Source organism: Brienomyrus brachyistius, chromosome 9 (genome assembly GCF_023856365.1).
Source record: "Brienomyrus brachyistius isolate T26 chromosome 9, BBRACH_0.4, whole genome shotgun sequence".
NCBI classification, from domain to species: domain Eukaryota; kingdom Metazoa; phylum Chordata; class Actinopteri; order Osteoglossiformes; family Mormyridae; genus Brienomyrus; species Brienomyrus brachyistius.
Window position 1 is genome coordinate 20435197 of NC_064541.1, and position 23799 is coordinate 20458995.

Below are 23799 nucleotides of genomic sequence, written 5' to 3' on the forward strand. Positions count from 1 at the left end.
ATCCACAGTCCCAGGCCATGCCAGTAAAACCAGGCAGCCGCTGGAGGAGGGAGGAGGTAGCCGATGAGCTCCGATTCTGATGCCGTCCTCTGTGGTGAGTGCCGGGCGCGGGGGTGAGTGGTGCTGCACCTTAGCTGCCCCTCTCTCCTCCTCACTCCCTACACATGCTGCCGTCCACGGGTGCAGAGACCGTGGGGAGGCACTGAGCAGAGAAGCTGGTCGAAAGTCTGTCTGCGTTTCTGTGAGCTAGCATGAGGCTACTCGGCACTCCCCCAAGCTGTGCGAGGTGCCGGAGGGGGGGGCAGGGGGTGGGGTTGGCAGGGACAGTGAGGAAAGGAAGGTGCTTTGGTGGGGAGGGGGGGGCAGGAAACATCTGACTACCGTTCAGGCCTTGTCAAGGGAGTCTCACGACCTCCTGGGATCGGGGCCTGTCAGATTGAGGATCTGAGATGGGAAAGTAGGGTGGTATGGGGGGCTGATTGGGTCTGCCAGACTGCCAGCAGCGGGGGGGGGGCAGTGATCAGGGTGCATTCTGGGAGCCTGATTATATACTCTTATCAGGGGTCATTTACAGAATGGTGGGAAAAGGAAAGAGATAAGCTACAGCAGTGTGGGGAGGGAGGGGGGCAGAGGCTGCCTGCTTTGAGGCTGTTTGGGCGCCTGGCAGGGCTGCAAGTCCCCGCGTGGCAGAAAGCCATCCAGCTGTGCCACACATTAAGACAATACATTTATTGCTTTTCTGGCCCAAAGGTCAGGCTGGGAAAGTCTAACTTCCTATGGAAAGTGGCCTTTCACAAAGGGAATGAACCTCCAGACGATTTCTGTACACGAGAATTTATATCACACACACCCAGAACGGGGTACAAACCCTGGAGCGTCCGGAAAAACACACACATGCCTAAAAATTATGAGACACCCGTCTCCCCATCTATACTGGGAGTAAAGTCAAAGAGGATTTTCGGCATAGTGGCTCAGCAGAACACAATGTGACAGTCCAGTGTCGTGACGCTCATGTTGGTACAGTCCGTGTGACAGTCCAGTGTCGTGACGCTCATGTTGGTACAGTCCGTGTGACAGTCCAGTGTCGTGACGCTCATGTTGGTACAGTCCGTGTGACAGCCCAGTGTCGTGACGCTCATGTTGGTACAGTCCGTGTGACAGCCCAGTGTCGTGACGCTCATGTTGGTACAGTCCGTGTGACAGTCCAGTGTCGTGACACTCATGTTGGTACAGTCCGTGTGACAGCCCAGTGTCGTGACGCTCATGTTGGTACAGTCCGTGTGACAGTCCAGTGTCGTGACGCTCATGTTGGTACAGTCCGTGTGACAGTCCAGTGTCGTGACGCTCATGTTGGTACAGTCCGTGTGACAGTCCAGTGTCGTGACGCTCATGTTGGTACAGTCCGTGTGACAGCCCAGTGTCGTGACGCTCATGTTGGTACAGTCCGTGTGACAGCCCAGTGTCGTGACGCTCATGTTGGTACAGTCCGTGTGACAGTCCAGTGTCGTGACACTCATGTTGGTACAGTCCGTGTGACAGCCCAGTGTCGTGACGCTCATGTTGGTACAGTCCGTGTGACAGCCCAGTGTCGTGACGCTCATGTTGGTACAGTCCGTGTGACAGTCCAGTGTCGTGACGCTCATGTTGGTACAGTCCGTGTGACAGCCCAGTGTCGTGACACTCATGTTGGTACAGTCCGTGTGACAGTCCAGTGTCGTGACGCTCATGTTGGTACAGTCCGTGTGACAGCCCAGTGTCGTGACGCTCATGTTGGTACAGTCCGTGTGACAGTCCAGTGTCGTGACACTCATGTTGGTACAGTCCGTGTGACAGCCCAGTGTCGTGACGCTCATGTTGGTACAGTCCGTGTGACAGCCCAGTGTCGTGACACTCATGTTGGTACAGTCCGTGTGACAGCCCAGTGTCGTGACGCTCATGTTGGTACAGTCCGTGTGACAGCCCAGTGTCGTGACGCTCATGTTGGTACAGTCCGTGTGACAGTCCAGTGTCGTGACACTCATGTTGGTACAGTCCGTGTGACAGTCCAGTGTCGTGACACTCATGTTGGTACAGTCCGTGTGACAGCCCAGTGTCATGACACTCATGTTGGTACAGTCCGTGTGACAGTCCAGTGTCGTGACACTCATGTTGGTTCAGTCCGTGTGACAGCCCAGTGTCGTGACGCTCATGTTGGTACAGTCCGTGTGACAGCCCAGTGTCGTGACGCTCATGTTGGTACAGTCCGTGTGACAGCCCAGTGTCGTGACGCTCATGTTGGTACAGTCCGTGTGACAGCCCAGTGTCGTGACGCTCATGTTGGTACAGTCCGTGACAGTGACAACCCCACATCCCCATAGAATAAACAGAACCAGAGAAAGACTTTTTCTGTTACTTTCAGTGAACTAAAAAAGATGAAGTCTATCACAGGTTCCGTTATTACAGCTCAACGACGCAACAGAAGTTGGCATCTTTTTCTGATGTTGACAATTGTGTGACCTCCAGTGACCTCCAGTCTTTCAAGAAAATGGAGGCTTCTGCTTACTTATGATTCCAACTTAAAATATGGAAAAACCTCCCATGATTGTGTGGGAGACCACGTGCAGGACGTGTGAATGTGTCACATTTGGATTCGGTATGATCGCTCCCTCACCGTGCTCTCCGCGGGGCTCTCTGTCGCGCTTGCTGCCTCCTCGGCTGGCCCCGAGCCTCCCTCCCCTGCCCCTGCAGTCAGACAGAGGGGGGGGGGGACTTACGGTAATGTGCTGGGAACTGCCCCCCCCTCCCAGCAGTGAGGCGAACAGGGAGCTGTTGTTTTAACACAGGATGCTCAGTAAAGTATCAAAGGTATGGTCACATGGTCACATGGTCTGGGTATTCAAGGCTCCCAAAGTAATATACTGTAGTATAGTACATCCTGGATTCCATACTAAAATGACATGTTTACCCATGCACACACAGTCAGGTGCTGGACTAACTCACAGACTTCATGACACATACACTATACAGTGTAAACAACTTGTAAACCATATCAAACAAGCAAACAGCACATGTCTAAGGTGCCCTGAATTCAGAGGCTTCAGTGGAGGTGACTGCAGGCAAGTCCAAAGTCAGCAAACGGTGCCCGGAATGTTCTTCCTGCAGCGACCTGGCCTTTCACACAGATGAGATACCCGCCTGGGTTTGCGATGAATGGGTCGTCCGGCTGACCCCCCCACGGCGCCTCAAGGGCAGGCTGACCCAGAGGCAAACGATCCTAATGGTGGGTTTGGCATCAGACCTCCCCCTCCCCAGGATCCAGATCGGCGCCTTAATCACCAGCGGTGTTTGATTGCTCAGCAATGTGGTCGCCTCCCTGCCCACGAGCTAGAGGCTCCGCGAAACGAATTAGGCGGAAAAGAGCTGATTAACAAGACAGGGCGCTCCAATTAAGCGGAGATGTAAATAAAATAAGAATCATGGGCTGTCTTGATGTCAGAAACATCCCCGGCCAGCTGATAAGCTCATCAGCACCATCGAATAATTGGTGTTTTGGGAATCATGGGACATTTACATAAGTTACGGAGTGACACAAAGGGAGCAGGACCTCGAACGCCTCATCTGCATACATGTCATGTTACATGATTAAACGCTTATGAATATTCAAATGAGCCACACGAAAACCACAGAGGAGTCATACGATACACACTGTTCTGATTGGAGACTGAGCAGGGGGAGGAGTCAGTGATGAATGAAATACTCACTCGTCCTTTGTGCTTTCTTTGCGAGGGCGAGGACGAGTTCATTCTGTACCTGCAGGAGATATAAGTAAGTCTGAGATTAGGGTTAGGGTTAGTAAATCTGGGGTTAGGGTTAGTAAATCTGGGGTTAGGGTTAGGGTTAGTAAGTCTGGGGTTAGGGTTAGTAAGTCTGAGATTAGGGTTAGGGTTAGTAAGTCTGGGGTTAGGGTTAGTAAGTCTGGGGTTAGGGTTAGGGTTAGTAAATCTGGGGTTAGGGTTAGTAAATCTGAGATTAGTCGTTCACTCTGTAATTCTCTGTAGGCTTTGAATTACTTAAAATTAAATTATTGAATTATTTAAAACTTAAATTAGTGTTTTATACTGTATATTATAATCATAAACAATTTCAATACTACGACATTAGTTTCTACAAGGCTAATCTGATTAATTATTTGATTGCACAAGCAATTCAGAGTATGTTTAAAAGTCTTATGCTCCAGAACAATCTTCAGAAAACCCCTTTAACTTGCATGGTGGTTAGGGATTTGCAGTGGGAGTCAGAAGGTTGCCGTTTCAAATCCTGTGAATGCCAGGAGTGATTCTACTCTGCTGGGTCCCTGAGCAAGACTCTAAACCAGCCTATTTCCTCCATCCTGGATCTTCCAATTTACAGGGAAAATTTGGGATTGGTGGTGGGATTGGCACTAAACAAAACCTCAGACTATTCCACTTGGCCTAGTGTGGTGCTGAGGTGTCACCTGCCGCGCGGCTGCACTCAGGCTCTCGTCCCTGAGGTGTTTCACCGTGTGGTGGGTGAGTGCATGCTCCTCACCTTCTCTCATGGAACACAGCATACATCCACAAAAAGGTGATGGAAAGAAGCCGTTCACATTTAATCTGAACACCCAAATTGCCGGAATCTGATGCCCTTACCCCCCACCCCCGCCCCGGATCATGCGCCTCGCGGGACAAAGGGCCCTAGGTGGCATGGTGGGTCTCGCCCCCTCCCTCTGCAGGCTTCGTGTCACAGATACAGTGTCTTTGCACACCATCTAAGCGGCGGGGAGAGATTCAAGAGGGATTGTCTTTGCAGAGAAGCTGAGGACTTGTGGCAACTGGCTGGAAACGCTGACATCAGGGATACAAATGGCTGTAATATTTCATATATCAATAGGAATGAACGGCGCGCTTGAGCTGAACGGTCACCACGGGGCTCGTAACATCCTGATATAAGGGAATGTAACTCGCTTGTCTAACAGAAGCCCTGCATTGTGTTTATATGGTCAGTGTCCAGATGACAAATAGAGCACCTCTAAGGTAGGGGGGGCCCTGAGGGCAAAGGAGCTGCCACCAGCTTTAGCTAGGAATATGAGACCCAGACCTGGGGGTGAAGGGGCTTCTTATGGTGTAGCCGGATCGGTGAGGTTATCAGTAAGCGTCTGTGCAAATTCAGAGCCTGTGTGTCACCGCAATCTGTCTATAAGGACGTCAACGGAAACGTCCCTGCTGGTAATGCGACGATAAGATGTTCCCAGAAGCCGGCCGCTCGAAACGGACGTGCAGCAGCTCTGAAAAACATGTCGCTCTTTAAAATTCACCTCACGGGGCCAGCGTGAACAGCTGTGACTTTACGGCGAGAGGGAGTGCGCGATTAGCGCTGAGTCCGCAGAGTTTCCGAGGAGCGCACCGGTGATAAATCTGTGATTTACACGGCAACGCATGTGGCCTACTGTGGCTGAAGGGTGAGCTCTACTGAGGGACATCACTCTGGCACAGTTAGGGGTCCTGTGACTCAGTGAGGCTGAGGATATAACCAACCATCTGGCCAAAGTAACCATAAACCACGTACTACCATTACATTAGCACAACTCAGAATCCACAAACTCCTCAGGACAGACGGGTCATGGACAAACTCAGGAGACAGCTACGTGGTTTGGACCTTGGACATTCCACAGGAAACTGGCATCATTTCCACGAGATATGGGTTTAATTCCCTCAGCTTAAGGTGGATTTCATCCAGGCCACTCAATAGACCAACCCACAAATGGCGAAAGTGATGAATCTGGAGGACAGTGGAAGATCTTGTGTGAGCGTGGATGGGAGAGCAGGGTATAAACCAGGCATATGTGCTGTGAGACAGCTTTATGCGTAGGAGGTGAGTATTAAGAGAATCCATCCCTGGCAAAGATGCACGCATCAGCACAAAGCTAATTAGACCGGAAATCTGCCCTGAGTGAAAACAGAAAGGGAAGCATTTAACAACGACGGCACACATGCAGGGATGGAATTTGCAGCAATTAAAAGTCTGTCTCTTAAGCATGATCACAGACAACGTACTGTGCAGTCAGATAACGCTGCAATGAAGCATGGAAAAAGGCAACAGCTTGTTCTGCAGTGCTCCTTCCTGGTGGATGTCAAATACATACAAACTAAGGAGATCACTCGGATGTATGTAAGACACGCGTGGCCTACGACCCAGAACTGCGTGCTTCAAGCGTGTAATTTCCGAAATGCGTAATGAAGGTGAGCTTTTCCATGATTAATGTCCTGTGGCACTTCAGCGTGAAGGTTAACCTCAGTCAAACGGGTAGATCTCCGAACTTTAAACACGTCACAGGCTTCCCTGTGCCCATCTACCACCCCCCTCCCCCAACATCCCACGAGTACCGTTACCGTGGAAGTGAGCCGCTCCAAAGCCTCCATCTGCAGGCTCCTGCTAGGAAGCTCCTCCCACTCTGGGACTTTGTCCTCAGGTCTAGAAGAGGAGAGCACAGAGAACATAGACAGGCAGGTCATCCAGCACCCATCTGCCGCACGGGACCGATCCGGACCCTGGACATCATGCACTTGTCTTTGTTCCTTGGTAACGGAGTATGTGGAAGTTGCCCCCGAATGCCAAGAAACCCATTATTTTACCATTTACACCAGAGATTTATTTTAAAATGTAGAAGAAAAGACCTTCAAGTCCCATTTTATAACCACCAGATATATTTTTAGACCAACAGTTAGCTCAAGATAAAATAATAATAAGTTTAAAAATACTTAAAAATATCTATCTTTCAGAAACATTAAAAAAGACCAGAGTTTGTCCTCGTCTGTATAATACACTGGCATCACCACAGGCTGCCTTTCTTGAGCCTGAAACTCATTGCTAACTCTGAGTAACTTCTTTACGCTCTGAATGAACTCTGTCATGCACAAATCAGGGTTTCCTCTCTATGACTAAGAGGAGAGGTGTGGTGTCATACTGTATACTGGTGCTAACCTATTTTCAAGGCAGGGAAAGAGAATGCAGCACTACTGAACGCATGGAGAGTGACACTACTGAACGCATGGAGAGTGACACTACTGAACGCATGGAGAGTGACACCACTGAACGCATGGAGAGTGACACTACTGAACGCATGGAACGCAACACTACTGAACGCATGGAGTGCACGCCAAAGATCACTGATCAAACATACTTTTGTATTTTGTACATATGTGCTTAATCACCCTTGCATTTTCACTAAACACACAAAATATTCTTAGAAACAAAACATTTACGACATCAACAAAGGGACTGCTTAGCAAAACTGACCAAACCACAGTGAGCCGTTCATCTGCTCAGTCATACTGACACCTGATGGTTGACAACAGTATTGCAACTACATTAACCTTGGTGTGTTTGCATGGAAGGAGACAATCAGGAGACAAATACATGCATATTCTCCTCGACCAGTAGGCTGGACATGAGCTGAGGTCTCCCAACAAATTTATTCATATTTTTAAAAGCAAAATCCTGGAAAATACTGGGTGGGACAAACACCACTGTTTTGAGTATTGGCTGAGATGTGCCCCCCCCTCCCCCCAATGAGTCCCCCATGTTAGTAACAACTCATTTACAGCATGGCAGCATAGTGTCCCATGCTATAGCCTGAATAATACTACTAATTATACTTAAAATGGTGACATAACTGTTAGAAACAGCAATTATGTAGCACAACCAAGATAAGTTTGAACTGCAACAAATGCTATTTAACACTGCATTTCCAGTAAAGCCAGTATTTTATCTGATATGTTAACTGTAAGTGATATTTTAAGTTCATAGTAATTCTGTAAGTTCTACGTGATCTAACCCCTTAACCTACACAATGTATATTTATTACTCTACAATCCAGGTTATTTTTGTACTACATGTAAAAGACTGTTGCACAGTATTACAAATATAACACTGAATGAATTAGGACATTTATAAAAAGTATGACAGAAAGCAGCTTTCTCATCAATTGTTAATTTCCTTTCAAATTGTCTGAGGTCTTACATTTCAACATGACATCTGATCCAAATAAACAGCAGAGTAGCTTAGTGTAAACTGCTTAGTGTACACTGCTTAGTATATTCTGTTTAGTGTACACTGCTTAGTGTATACTGTTTAGTGTACACTGCTTAGTGTACACTGCTTAGTGTATACTGTTTAGTGTACGCTGCTTAGTGTACACTGCTTAGTGTATACTGTTTAGTGTACACTGCTTAGTGTACACTGCTTAGTGTACACTGCTTAGTGTATACCGTTTAGTGTACACTGCTTAGTGTACACTGCTTAGTGTATACCGTTTTGTGTACACTGCTTAGTGTACACTGCTTAGTGTATACTACTAGAGACTGGCACTGACAGAGATGGGGATACGGTTCCTGCCTTGGCTCTGGGTGGAGTTTGTCTGCTCTCCCTGAGTTTTTTATGGGTCTCCCGCAGCCTAAGAACATGCAGTCAGGTTCATTGGTTTCCCGAAATTGACGACTCTCTCTCACGCTCACTGTGTGTGTGTGTGTGTGTGTGTGTGTGTGGGCACGCGCTGTGACAGACTAGTATCCCTGTGCTGTGAGTCTGTTTTCCTAACATGAAGGCTCACAGAAACTACATCCATGTGCACTGCACCACCTCCCGCCTCCACCTTTTATAGCTAGCCATTCCTCTGCTCAGAGTTCTGTCTCCGCTTACTGTTTGACCTTACATGACTCACAGTTTACACTTCCCATCTGGGGCCAACGTGAGAGAGATAGTTCCTTAATATTCAAATGTTTGCCGAGATCTGCACACAGCTGTTAATTTGCCATCCAGCTATCTGTTACATTAAAATGTCAGCAGATTTAGTATTTACCTAAGCATGCGTGCGACAAAACACTGGCCTTCTATCTCAAGCCTGTTGCAGTCTTCATCACAAGCTTTCTCCTTGTGTATGTAAATCATATTCAAAGCAAACCAAAATTTCTGTGAGCTTCTAGCAATCAAAGGTTTGTAGGATGACAACCCTAACCAGTCACCTTGGCTCTCCGGCGCAGTGCTGACCTTTCTCCATTTTGGTTGGATGAGGCATCATGCAAAGTATAAGTCAGTGGCCACTGTATGAGAGCTCCGGCCCACGCCGCCCAGGTCATTTGGCAGACGCGTCACTTCAGGTTACTTACTCAGTGGCGCCCCCAGCCTGCAGCTGGGTGCTCGGGACCAGCTGCAGCAGCAGTCCCACCCCGCTCAGCCACACGTTCTCGTCCTGGAAGCTGCAGTCCTGTGCTTCACACTCCTCAAAGGAGAACTGGTAGTATGTGTGGGAGTCCTCGAACGTGACCCTGTGGTCCACTGAAAAGACAGGCATCTTTTGAGTGATTTCAGCAGGTCGATTTCAGCTCATTGGACATTCGATCTCGACTGTAGCGTAAAAAATCCTGGAAAGTCTAGTAGCTAGTCCCAAACAAAAAATCAGGATCGATGGCCCAAAGGCTCGAAGTTGGCAGCGTCATCATCATAACTGGTTCTAGCCCAGATCCGGAGGAAGTGGGTCAGGCCACGCTGACAGCTTGGGGGTGAGGAAGCACACATATCCTTGGCAGAATGTTCTAGCTCACACACAACGGAAGGCTAATACACAAGGGCTGAGAGAACATCAGCCACGCTAATAAAAAGCGAGCGATGAACAATGGCGATTTATGCGCGGGACACCAGTGCTACAGAAGGGAAATACGACCAAGCGACGGGTCCAGATGAAGCTGCCTTGGAGAGCCATGCTTCTGTCATACTGTGAACCTGCATAACAGAGACATCTGCTCTGCATGTACACGCTCCATGGAAACGGGAAGCAAACACAGCGACCGGCTTCAGGCTACGGCACAGAGGCGGCGCTCTGACAAACGGCCGCCAACACCTGAGTGGAGCGGAACGGGAGTGAGGGGGCGACCTCACCGGACAGCAGGACGCCCAGCTCCATGACGACCTGCCACACGCACGCTGCCGTCGGCCGGCCCGGCACCAGCTCGCACTGATCCACAAGCCACTGCACCAGCTCCACGCCAACATAGCTCCTCCTGCAAAAATTGGGGGGTTGTGTCAGTCAGTGTCGGCTCCAGGTTATTTTACGGGTTGGATCATTAACTGAGACACCTACATCTATAAAAGCACCAAGTGCTCAAACGTGGGAAAAGTCAGGATCCGTGTATATTCATGCAATTCTGGGAACTATTGAAATTTTTGTTGCATCACACGTGTCTCAGCCCAACACCATTCAGGGCCAATATGATTTTGAGGGGCTGGTGCCAACCCCTCCCCCCCCCCCCCCCGGTAGCACTGCCAATGACGTCGATCCACTTAAGAAGACGCATGAACACACTTGTCTAAAGCTGCTCACCCAAAGGCAAATGTTAAGTTAGACTCAGTGATTACAAACGCAGCTTGACATTGCAAATAGACATATTTTTGATATACAGGACCAGTCAAAAGTTGGGACGCGCCGAACCGCCTACAAATGGGTTTTGCGTGTGGTGAACTTTTCTTTGATTGTGTGGTGATGCAAGAGTTCCAGTTTTAGGAAGTCTTCATTGGTACCAATCAAAAGTCACCTGTGAAGGAGAGTGATGGTGTGGCATCACATGACCTGGCTACCTGACCTGCACATAGCAGAAATGATTGGAGGAGTCTCAGCATATGTGGGACCTCCTTCAGGAAAAGCCTCCCAGGAGGCCACCTCATGGAACTGGCATACAGGAGACAGCGGGTCAGCCAGTCCCTGGGGCAATTGGGATTAAGGGCCTCGCTCAAGGGCCCACTGGTGGCATCACTCTACCAACCATGGGATTTGACCTGGCAACCTTCTGAGTCTCAACCAACAGCGCCCCCCCCCCCCAACAATTTTTTTTTTGTTTAATACCTTGTAACATAAGATAATTCCATATAATAATAATAATAATTGATCGTTTTATTAATCCCCGTGGGGAAATCGTCTTTTTACACCTCCTTCACCTTGCTCTTGGTAGAGTAAGTTGTCTGTGAAGGGCAGCCACCTGTAGCAGTGCCCAGGGAGCTGGGGGTTAAGGGCCTTGGGGCGCCCAGGGAGCTGGGGGTTAAGGGCCTTGGGGCGCCCAGGGAGCTGGGGGTTAAGGGCCTTGTGGCACCCAGAGAGCTGGGGGTTAAGGGCCTTGGGGCGCCCAGGGAGCTGGGGGTTAAGGGCCTTGGGGCGCCTAGGGAGCTGGGGGTTAAGGGCCTTGGGGCGCCTAGGGAGCTGGGGGTTAAGGGCCTTGGGGCGCCCAGGGAGCTGGGGGTTAAGGGCCTTGGGGCGCCTAGGGAGCTGGGGGTTAAGGGCCTTGGGGCGCCTAGGGAGCTGGGGGTTAAGGGCCTTGGGGCGCCCAGGGAGCTGGGGGTTAAGGGCCTTGTGGCACCCAGAGAGCTGGGGGTTAAGGGCCTTGGGGCGCCCAGGGAGCTGGGGGTTAAGGGCCTTGGGGCGCCTAGGGAGCTGGGGGTTAAGGGCCATGGGGCGCCCAGGGAGCTGGGGGTTAAGGGCCTTGGGGCGCCCAGGGAGCTGGGGGTTAAGGGCCTTGTGGCACCCAGAGAGCTGGGGGTTAAGGGCCTTGGGGCGCCCAGGGAGCTGGGGGTTAAGGGCCTTGGGGCGCCTAGGGAGCTGGGGGTTAAGGGCCATGGGGCGCCCAGGGAGCTGGGGGTTAAGGGCTATGGGGCGCCCAGGGAGCTGGGGGTTAAGGGCCTTGTGGCACCCAGGGAGCTGGGGGTTAAGGGCCTTGTGGCGCCCAGGGAGCTGGGGGTTAAGGGCCTTGGGGCGCCCAGGGAGCTGGGGGTTAAGGGCCATGGGGCGCTCCCAGGGAGCTGGGGGTTAAGGGCCTTGCTCAAGGACCCGCAGATGTGCTGATGCTGGGTTTGAACCAACGACCTTCTGATTACAGGCACACAGGCTTAATATATGTTATTGTATAGTTTAAATGTCTTTGTAATTAATCTAAAATGTAGAGAATTGTACAAATAAACCTTTGTACGGGTAGGCGTGTCCAAACTTTTGCCTGATACTGTGGAAATCCATGTTTAGGCTTCATGAAACAATTGTGTTTTACAATTGTAGAATATGCTGAATATGCCATTTGTTTAATATGGAATTCCTAACACTCTTTATATAAAAGAGGCTCTGTTTTATGAATTAAAAATGAGACCCAAGGAATTACAGCACTGAAGTAAAATCACACACATTACAGCTGCAAATGTATTCCTCAGTTACCAGTTTAAACCCTGAGAAAGGGGCGGTGTCTCTGCACTAATCCCAGGCAGCCAAAACCATGATCGCGGAACAGTGATGCAACCTGCGTTACCTCAGGATCCTGGCGAACTGGATTCGATCTTTAACGGGATAAGGGCCATGTGACAGGAAGGCATTCCTCAAGGCACGCCCAGCGCAGGGCAAACTCTCCCAGCAACCCTGCATGGAACACGGCCGAAAGCGTCACCCCACCTGAAAGCGTCACCCCGCCCCGAAGAGTCACCCCACCCCCGCCCACACTCACAATGTTTAAACTGCACACAGACTGGGTATTTACTGTGGACAAATACCATAACATTTAAATACAAGCAAAACACTTGAGTCAGACGCACACGATTCACCTGTTAATATGGCCAGGCAGTCAACTACATAACTCCATGTTGGGACAAAGTTCCATTCTGACGTGTGTAGAATCTAATGTACCTGAAGGGTTATTACTGGTCAACAGGCTGTCTAAATTATTTACTGATATTACTATACAAGTAAATACTTGTATATTATATTGCGGGTCAGATATTCTGATGGCAATTTTTGCTTCTGAATAAGTGAAAAAGTCATAGTTAAAGTCATAAACTGAGGCACTTCACAAGCGGTGAGAGAGTTCAGAAACATACACATACGCTGCCGATCGCCATTTCATTCAAACGCACCCAAATGAAAGGAGAAGCGACTGGACTTACCTTATGTTTACACAAGGCCGGGCTGGGATCCTCAATGGCGTTTGGCTGAAGGTAGGAAAAGAATGAGTCAAACACGAGACACATCATCACTGAAACTGCATTCCTCATCTCCAGAACCGAGCGTCTATCCTCCAAATATAACAGGACGCCACGCTGCTTGGAGCAGATGTCTGGCCCAATTCGTATGCAGCCTTGTGACAGAAGACTGGATTGGCGTTGATATGACGATGAGTCCATGGACATGAACCCATGTTTTATAGCACAAATTTAAGTCATAGCAACACAGGAGAGCAGAAAAGAGAGACCAACCCTAATTTTATTGCGGAAATAAGTATTTTCATTAGTCCGGGACAACTGAAGGAGCCAGGACTGAACTCTATTCTTGAGCAAGATCGAGAAAAGACGATTATGATAATGAACCCTTGGCATGAAAGGGCTGTCAAGACAAATGGCCATAACATCACTCCTATCTTAGGTCAAGCGAGTTTGAAGTTGCCAGGTCATAAGTAAGGTCTAGTGCAGCTGTCAGAGAGGATTTATTGTCTCAAAGTGTGCAGCGCCAACCGGCATTTCACCGGCATGTCTGTTAGTACGCATCTTACAAAAAGACTAGGTTCCATCCAGAGCACTACAAAGTACACGATTTAAAACTATTTAGCATAATAAGTTGTATCTGAAAATATTTTAGAAATGATGGGGATGGATGTATGAGTTAAATAACTATGGCAGGCACTGAAGCTTTCATCCTTCGCTCATCTGCCAGCTTTCAGGGTCAGGTGACACCGTGAACGACGCGGGCTGCCGGCGACCCTGGGCTCACGGCACGGTGACACGCAAGACTCTCAGGAGACGGTGTGCGCCTTCGTGTGACGAGGTGTTTCCAAGTTAGCAGGTATCCGGAGCAAAACGAAAATGCTACAGCGGTCTGATCAGGCAGCAAGGCGGGTCCAGGCAGCTCTGCAGGCTTAGGGTTCCCCCTCCTACTTGAAATTCATGAAGTTCCTCAACAAAACTTTCTACTGAAAGTACTTGCTGCCTTTTGCGTATGTGAGCATGTAGGTCTCATTCCAATCTGAAATTCCCTCCACGACAGGGGTGTGACACAAAATCAAGGATAGCTGACTAGGATAGAACTAGGCCACGTCTTCAATTTCAACTTACTGGTTACTGAATGGACAGCATTATCCATCATAAATCTAGATGTTCTACAGTACTCATTTACTCTAATTCATTTGTTTCCCTGGTTCAAATCCTCCCCCAATGTAATGTAATAATGAGTCTCTCAATGTTTGTTTCAAAAACATGGGCTGTAATTCAGAGTTATATTACAATTTTTCTCAAGTGCTTTGGCACATTTCATGAAGCAAGCTTAACACTCGAGACTATAAGAGCATTTCTCAAAACAATTCCTGCACGCAGCATGACAATAAGGTTAAGTTGCGGACTTAACCCAAAACAATTAACTTGTGTTTCAAAAGCAAATCATTCTATCAATGAATGAGTCAGTGCCACCAATATGAAAAGAACAATAGTTTTAGCCAAGACAGTGAAAATGCTTTGATATACTGTCAGTATGTCCGTGTTAATCTGCTCCTGAGCTCCACAATTCTGAATAATAATTGTTTCCTACTTTCTCGTTGTCACTGACTGATCTTTTTTCTTTGACAAACTGATGCTTTGGTTTCAACATTGCAAGGCTCTGCGTTACAGTACGCAAAGAGAACGCACTCGCATGCACATGCAACTTCTCTGAATTTCAAGACGAAGGACAACAGCAAACAAAAAAGTCACGTGGCACATCAGCAAAACAGCAAAATTGCAATACAAGAACACCAAAATGTACTGTGAAAAATACAACAATGTTCCATAACTGCAATTTATAGATTATGTTTGTTTTACTGTTATGAAACTATTTTCTGGTGAACTATTTTGCATGTGGTGACTAACATGGTGATCACTTGCATATACCGGTTTGGGAGCAAAATGGGAAAGAACATAATCTAACCCTAACCCTAATCCTAACCCTAACCCTAATCCTAACCCTAATCCTAATCCTAACCCTAACAACAATTTTAAATGATGCCAAATTATGACATTTGTACAAGACATTTGTTTCACACATGAACTAAAACAATTGGAAATTTGTGTGAAGCAATGAGAAATGATATTCTGCTGTGCAGGAGTGACATCATGCTGTGGGCATTACTCTGTTCTGCAAATGTTACCTGTCATTTGAGAAATGTGCCAAAGCTATTGAGAAAAACTGTAAAATGCATCATTTACAGTTTTTCTCCACTGCTTTGGAACATTTCTCAAATGACAATGCAGTGATTCAGCATTGTTGCCACCAGGGTCAGGGCCAATCCAGAATGCATCATCAATTCCAACCCAAATCAGGAAATGAAATTTGAATTCAGATCCAGTTCTGTTCCCCATAGTTTCTTTTTCCATTCACAGCTCCAGTTTCATTAGCTGATTTGTACTGGAATTGCTGAATGCATTCAGGAATGCCACCAACTCCGATTCCCACAGAACATTTAGATGTTGCTGTGTTGTGTGACTATTTTGTTTGCTATTGTACTGTGTCTTTAGATCTGTCTGAGAATGTTACATGTGCATGCAAGTGCTTTCTGTTGCCAGTGAACTTTACATACTGTAATGTAGAGCCTTGCCAAGGTGAAAGTCTGACAAGAATCAGTTTGTTTATGGTCAGTGACGGCGAGAGAGTGGGAATGACTGCCATTCAGAAGGTTGGAGCTCAGCAGCAGACTCACGTTGACATTTTGACAATATATCTAAGCATTTTGACTCTCATGGTTAAAACGATGCAGATTGAACTTTCGATTTTGTCACTTACTGCTTCATTGGTGGAATTATTTGCTTTTGAAACATGAGTTAATTGTTTTGGGAAAGTTACAGGCTTTTACAGTTAAATCGTACTTTTGTGCTATATGCATGAACTGCTTTGTGAAATGCTCTTATAGTCTTGAGAACGTTAAGTATGTTCCTTGAAATGTGCCAAAGCACTCGAGACAAACTGCTAATGTTTTGGGTGAGTTACAGCATTATGCATTATTTTGCAACTAAACCACAGTGTTGTGCTATTTGCATGAACTACTTTGTGAAATGCTCTTATAGTCTGGAGAATGTTCAGTATGTTTCATGAAATGTTGCAAAGCAATCGAGAAAAACTATAAGTGTTTCTGAACAGCATCCTGGAGTCGCTATTTGACCATTTGCCTTGTAAAGAGCGAAACCATGCTGTGTATTTTCAGGTGTGGCAAAGCCGTGCAGGGGACCCCAGGAAGCTCACTCTGTGTCAGGACCCATGTCATGTTGAACAGCCGCCATAAATCCGGCCTCCTAAGCGTGCACGGACTCTTCGCCTTCGACATGTGTGTACTTGAACAACGTGTGGCTTTAACTTGATTGTATTTCACTCGAGGTTGATGTTAGACCTGCTGTCAACGCTTTTCATCCCCTAGAGAGGTAGAAGGCAATTCACTTACAGCTTGAGGGCTGTAACATTTTTTGTAGATACATCGGATGACACCTGGATGAATATTCTGCCCTGAAATTTTGCAGCAAAAAAAAAAACTTCAAAATATTATTGATTCTCTACATCTCTACATTTCCTTTATAGTATTTATTACTATAAGAAACATGGTTTGACTGCCACAATGGCTTTTTCAAACAATTATATAAATTATTCTAAAGGTGATTTGAAAGCTCACATAATCCTGCATTACCTGTGGATAAATGTTCCACACATTGTAAAGAAAGAAAAATGTGACGACGACTGAAGGCGCCTCTGATAAAATGACCTGAAATTAAGCTGCAGGATTTGCCAGTTCGTTAATAAGCTGAGATTTTAAATCAATTTGAATGCATCCCGCTGTCTGAGAGTCTGAGAGGTGGTACCGAGTGTCCATCCATCCATAAACGCTTAGCCGGTGCCTGGCCACAGTGAGGCTGGAGCCCATCGCAGGACCCAGGAAGGCGCAAAGCACAGGAAGCCAGTCCATCAGGAACACACACTTTAGAGAAACCAGTTCACCTGAACCACCAGTCTTTCAGTTGTGGGAGGATATTCCCAGAAGTAACTGATGGAAACTCATGGAGGTCAACATGCAAATACCAAGCCTATAGAAATACATACATACATACATACATACATACATACATACATACATACATACATACAGACAGACAGACAGACAGACAGACAGACAGACAGACAGACAGACAAAATTATTTTGGTCCCACCTTCTATGAATGCCACGTCTATAAGAATATATGAACACATTATACTGCATTTATAAATATTTATTTAAAAAGGCATTAACACATTACAGTATAACCATGTGCATTATGGGGATGCATTCATGAATTCCAACCCAAATCAGGAAATGGAATTGAATTTGTGAAGCTTTCATGTATATCACACTATAGATGCCTTCATAATTATTCTTAATTCTTCTACCGACAATTATAGCGCATTATAGATGCATTATAGACTATATCTATATAATTATATAGATATAATTATACTCATTGGAGTTTATGAAGCATTATAATCTACGCTACAATGCATTATGACTGTCAGTAGAACATGATGTAATGCTTTAATCCCTATGCAGACCATCGTAATGTATTATGGAAATATCTTTAATGTATTATAGATCAGAGCTTTATTTCAAGTCTTACCATTATTTTTTCAAGACACCTTTATGTTTCTCCAGTGTCCATGTATTTATGCTGCGCGATATCTGAATATCTTCTTCTGATTAAACTCTTGTTTTCTTAGGCTCTGCTTAGAAGATGAAGGGTTGGTACCACGCACTCACATGTCAGGGCAAAAAAATAGCGCTTCCCTTTGAAGAGCCAAAACATAAATCAGAGATCAAGGAGACCAAGAATGAATGGACGTGCCATCTCATTCAAAGCCCATTTCTCCAGGAGAAACACACGATATATTTAAACGAGTCCGCTGTTTTCTGGGTGGGACCTACTGCTTAAAGCAAACAAATAAGTAATCCCACACTAAACGTAATCATACGTTGTTCCCATATAACAATTAAATACAGCTTTTCCAATGCTGTCTTTCCTTTGACGTGTATATCGATAATTACAAAGACGCGCATCCGGATTTAAAATAAGTTACTCAGTCACTGAAATTACGTTTTGCCAACGTATGCGTTTAGGTCGTGTCTTTTCTGAATACGAGTTTAGTGCTTGATGGACTTTGTGGATTCACTTAACCCGTTTGTTGAGTTTATAATGGACCTACTGCTATAAGAAAATGTCATCACATTGTCGTTTAATGTAAACCACCACATATACAACACATACACCTATATAAATACACACACACACACACACACACACACACACACACACATACGTAAATGCATATATAGATATATATCCGATACATTTGCATGTGGCCACTGCAGGACTTCAAACGCTACAGAAAGTAACTCATCTCCGCCTTTCTATCCACGGTGAGCAATCTTTCATAGAGAATTTGATACGCGAATATGATCCACCGCCACGTTGAATCACTCTGTCCAAGGCGCAGCCGACCTCTTTCATTCAACCATTTTGAAACACCTTCTGAAATATACCAAGGTATGGAAGTTTTATATTCGGCTACTGTCACGCTAGGTCACCCTACCGTATTGTTGTGGGAGTCGGTGACTTAGTTAACTTATATCCAGCAAAACCTAAGTCTTAAAAATCATGCGATAACAATGCATTCCCTCCTGGTTACTGGTATTTGTTCGTTTCGAATATAAAGACAAGAATTAAACTACGGAGACAGCGCACGTGCGGTAACTTATATAACATATACATATGTCACATACTACTGATCGGCAATAAATTACACGAAGCTTGTTTTACAGACCACATTAGATAGCACTGGGTGACTTACAGTCTCCACACTTTTCTTCCGCAAATGCAGTCCCTGTTTTAACAGTCCCGGTATATCTCGGATCCTCTGCTTCAGATGAGCTTGATCCTTCACTTGTTTGCCCCATCGCCAGTTCTTCAAGAGCCCGTCTTGTGGCGAGCAAAGCAGCCCGTCTTCCTCCATCTCCACACATCACGTTCATGGACATGCACTTGGAGCAGACATCCTCGTAGTGTTTTAACCGGGGGGGTGGGGGGGGGTGGCTTCTGATGGACGAGCTGGTGTATCACGCAATGCTGCTCCACCCACCTTTTTTGCATGTACGATTATCTGTAGGGTGTATTATATTACACACATGTGCAGTAGACCTTCATTGTTGCTGTTCTTTTCCCTTGCGATTTACGGTGGTCTATACTGTGTGCGATATCGCCCACGTGCTGACGGTCGACTTGCACGCTGCATTGTCTCAGGCGCTGGTCGTGGTTTTACTTTGACTGTCACGTATTTTTACCAAAATACGTATTTTTATTTTTCACCAAAAAGGAATGCTTTTAAAACGCATTACTATTACACGTTAAGATCTGTGGATACTTACACAGGTTACGTTCGGGGTCCAGTTTGGTTTCCTATTGGTGTTAAGCGTTAAACGGCGTCTCGTGAACGTCCAAGTCAACAGAATTTCGAAAGCTTGCGAATGGGTGAAATAATATAGCAAAACAGTAAATACATCACCTGTTCTCAAAACCAATCATTATATCGATTGCCAGTGGCCCAGCATCTGTGGTAGCCTACATTGTGTCCATTTGCCTGGGTGTTATCTGTGGACTGAGTAGGAGCATTCTGTACCCTGTAGGAGACCACAGATGCTTCATTGTGCATCTCAGGCTGCACTGTTCCTCTATAGACCAATCCTGTCAGACATTTAAGTCTAACTGTGCAGCCAGTTGGCCCGGGACATTCTAGTTGATTTTTGGGATCTTGCATTTTTTGGTGTCTTATTTGTCACTGTTTAATCTGTGATATCCTTGCATCCTTTCCAGGGTGATCCCTAACCCTGTGCCCTGGACTTTCTGGAGTGAGCTGCAGGCTAATTACTCTGACACTGCACTGGATAGATATTATTAATCACTGGAAATATCATTGTGTTTGAGATTAAGTCATTATGCCTCATGTCCAGCAAAATGCAAAACACACAACTGGGATATAGTTCCAGCGCTTGCTCTGTCATACTGTATATCACCATGAACCACAAAATGACTCACAAAAACCACTGAATTCTGGATCCCCCATCACATTACAAGAGCCGTGTGAAACATTTGTGTTTGACAAGTGTTTGACTGAATCACTGGACTCTAAAATACAAATGGCAGCAGATAGCACAAAGCGACTGGTAACTGCAGCCTCTTCTCGCGGCTTTTACAGAAGTGTTCCCGTAACTGTCTTCATGCCTCATCTCCATTTTGCTCCTGTTGATAATGCATCCAGTCCCTATTTCCCCATTGGTCAGGTGGTCTCAGCACCACGGTCAGAATCACAAGGCGAGGGACAAAGGAATTGGGAGCAGGAGTGGAGCTGAAACAAACTGGGGTTTATTAAATGGGAAAACAAAGGCTAGAAACAAACAGGATAACAAAGATCAAAACAGAAGGCTGGGAGCATGGAAAGGCACAGGTGAGGGCTAGACGTCAAGGACTGGGAAGCACTTTGATACAAGACTGACGAAGGAACAAACAAGAGGCAGCAGAGAGTGATTCACACGGAAGGTATGGCAACGATTGCCAGGTGAGCTCCTCAGGGCCACCCTAGGTAGGAAGAGGGAGGGTCAGATGGGCAGGGGGGGTAGCGGGTGACAGTCAGAGCCATGGGTCATAATGTCCTCCACATTCCGTACAGACTCTGCATCTCCTAAGTGCACGAGGAAGCCTCCGTCACTTTTTTCTGTCATCCCTAACATGCTCAGCCGTTTCTCTCAGCACTGCCCCATTTTAACGCATGGTCGCATTTAAAGCATTCCACACCGCATGGTCGCATTTAAAGCATTCCACACCGCAGGGAGCACATGAGGAGACTTGAAGGTGAAAGCGTCTAAGGTAGCTTGACATCAAATGCGAATGTTTATTTGTCTTGTGCTTCTGCCAGGGACCCTGTATCACAAAGTGCAACTAAAATCACATGTGCCACCCTGGCCAAGATGGGCCTCTTTGAAGTCAGGGTGCTGCCATGCACAGCCCACATTAAACTGGCATGGTCATTTACTACATCATGTACTAACAGATACCCACCAGTACCTCGTCCAACTGGAATCTGTCACATTCAATCACTATGCACATTCAACTTCTAATAACTATCATTAGCTTTTCTGAGTCTCTAATTTCAATAAAATTCCCCTTCAGTAAAGCTTTCAGCACTTCCAGAAAACTAAATTATTTAATCTTGAAAGTTCATTCAGGGTTAAAATAAGCAGATACCCCGGCTGTCTCTCGCCTGCAGGTTCTGTATCATGATGTATTTGACTCTTAGAATAATTTAAAATATATTCAAAGTTTGGAATTAATTACCTGTAAGTTACATTTGTTGCTTTTTGTTCTGATGGGAAATCCATTAAATGCAATGGAGTGAGTGTGTGTTAGCAGGAGAAAGAATGCAGAGATGGTAGGGGTGGGGGACATTGGGGGGGCTCGGAGTGGTAGGGGTGGGGGACATTGTGGGAGCTCGGAGTGGTAGGGGTGGGGGACATTGGGGGGGCTCGGAGTGGTAGGGGTGGGGGACATTGGGGGGGCTCGGAGTGGTAGGGGTGGGGGACATTGGAGGGGCTCGGAGTGGTAGGGGTGGGGGACATTGGGGGGGCTCGGAGTGGTAGGGGTGGGGGACATTGGGGGGGCTCGGAGTGGTAGGGGTGGGGGACATTGGGGGGGCTCGGAGTGGTAGGGGTGGGGGACATTGGGGGGGCTCGGAGTGGTAGGGGTGGGGGACATTGGGGGCTCGGAGTGGTAGGGGTGGGGACATTGGGGGGGCTCGGAGTGGTAGGGGTGGGGGACATTGGGGGGGCTCGGAGTGGTAGGGGTGGGGACATTGGGGGCTCGGAGTGGTAGGGGTGGGGGACATTGGGGGCTCGGAGTGGTAGGGGTGGGGGACATTGGGGGGGCTCGGAGTGGTAGGGGTGGGGGACATTGGGGGGGCTCGGAGTGGTAGGGGTGGGGACATTGGGGGCTCGGAGTGGTAGGGGTGGGGGACATTGGGGGGGCTCGGAGTGGTAGGGGTGGGGGACATTGGGGGGGCTCGGAGTGGTAGGGGTGGGGGACATTGGGGGCTCGGAGTGGTAGGGGTGGGGACATTGGGGGGGCTCGGAGTGGTAGGGGTGGGGGACATTGTGGGAGCTCGGAGTGGTAGGGGTGGGGGACATTGGGGGGGCTCGGAGTGGTAGGGGTGGGGGACATTGGGGGCTCGGAGTGGTAGGGGTGGGGACATTGGGGGGGCTCGGAGTGGTAGGGGTGGGGACATTGGGGGGGCTCGGAGTGGTAGGGGTGGGGGACATTGGGGGGGCTCGGAGTGGTAGGGGTGGGGGACATTGGGGGCTCGGAGTGGTAGGGGTGGGGGACATTGGGGGGGCTCGGAGTGGTAGGGGTGGGGGACATTGGGGGGGCTCGGAGTGGTAGGGGTGGGGGACATTGGGGGGGCTCGGAGTGGTAGGGGTGGGGACATTGGGGGCTCGGAGTGGTAGGGGTGGGGGACATTGGGGGGGCTCGGAGTGGTAGGGGTGGGGGACATTGGGGGGGCTCGGAGTGGTAGGGGTGGGGGACATTGGGGGCTCGGAGAAGATGACTTTCGCAGATTGGCTTTGTCTCTCTTTACTGTGAGGCTGTTCCCCAGAGCTGGGGGTGGGGATATGCATGGTTTGAAGACAGGTTTAGGGTATTAAGGACCCCCCCCCCACCACAAGAGAATCCCCTTTCATCTCTTCCTTGTGCTGACACTTGGAAATATGAACTTTTCATACTCATCATTAAAGTGACACTGACTACAGTATATGCCTTTTAATTTACATTCATCCAAAGTGAAAATTTTGTTTTAGGTAACTTTATGTTTTCCTTTATGTTTAAGGGTTTGTAGATCCTTTGATACGACATTTTGATGCAACCCTACATTCATTTCACAGTCTCAGTGCAAATAATAGGGTCCAGAACCTCTGCTACCCTGATTAGAACGAGCAGTTACAGAAAATGCACGGATGGATACTTTCAAGTAGTCATCTATTTTTTTTATACTGAATAATCTGATTTCAGTTGCCACCTAGTGGACATTGAAAAAACAGCTAGCGTTAGCAAAATCTATTTCAGGGGCGGCCAATCTTATCCGCAAAGGGTCAGTGTGTTTGCTGCTTTTTGAGGTAACCTGTAGGTCAGCTACTCAAACCCAGGTGCGAGGACTCTTCAGCCAATCAGTCCTCTAATTAGCAGTCTAATTAGGGAGGCCCTTGGAATCGTCTTAATTTCCCCCCCTTTATGGCGTTCCTGAGGTTTCACCGGGAAAAAGCATCGTACAGTAAGTTTTGAAATACACCCATACATTACTGATTATTTTACTGATTTATATTTTTTGAATCACAGATAAAACGTGATTTATTTAGTTTCCTTACCAGCTGATATCAAAATTGGCTCCCAGAAATCAGACAATATATGAAATGTGTAAAAATACTTACAGCAGAGCTATCACATGAAAATTATTCGCACAAATGATAAAACACCTACATCACTCATCTATCTTCTCTGTATTCAGAGTAAAATTGTAGCCAGCTTGGGTCATAGTAGATAACATTACATTAGCTGAAACATTCTGAATGATAGAAAAATAAGTAATGCAACACTACAGGAAATACTGTAAGGTCTAAATGAATTTCTGAACATTTTATTGCCACTAAAAAG

At 47.2% G+C, this 23799-nt stretch overlaps 1 protein-coding gene and 1 long non-coding RNA gene across 2 annotated transcripts in view; one reads left to right on the top strand and one right to left on the bottom strand.

Annotated features, from left to right (window-relative positions):
* The window catches only part of LOC125748782 (rap guanine nucleotide exchange factor 5-like), a 43868-nt gene extending 24754 nt beyond the window's left edge, over positions 1 to 19114 (bottom strand). The window contains exons 1-8 of the mRNA XM_049025400.1: positions 18899 to 19114; positions 12964 to 13008; positions 12336 to 12442; positions 9934 to 10055; positions 9165 to 9333; positions 6390 to 6471; positions 3741 to 3789; positions 2651 to 2721 (exon numbers count right to left, since the gene is read on the bottom strand). Coding sequence (XP_048881357.1) covers positions 2651 to 2721; positions 3741 to 3789; positions 6390 to 6471; positions 9165 to 9333; positions 9934 to 10055; positions 12336 to 12442; positions 12964 to 13008; positions 18899 to 19060 — 807 coding nt within the window. The 5' untranslated portion in view covers positions 19061 to 19114. The remainder of the gene's footprint in view (positions 1 to 2650; positions 2722 to 3740; positions 3790 to 6389; positions 6472 to 9164; positions 9334 to 9933; positions 10056 to 12335; positions 12443 to 12963; positions 13009 to 18898) is intronic.
* On the top strand, positions 28 to 17467 carry LOC125748797 (uncharacterized). Its single transcript, XR_007399673.1, has 3 exons — positions 28 to 94; positions 13727 to 13855; positions 16239 to 17467. It is a non-coding gene; the product is annotated as an uncharacterized LOC125748797 (long non-coding RNA).
* Positions 19115 to 23799: the final 4685 nt, after the last annotated feature.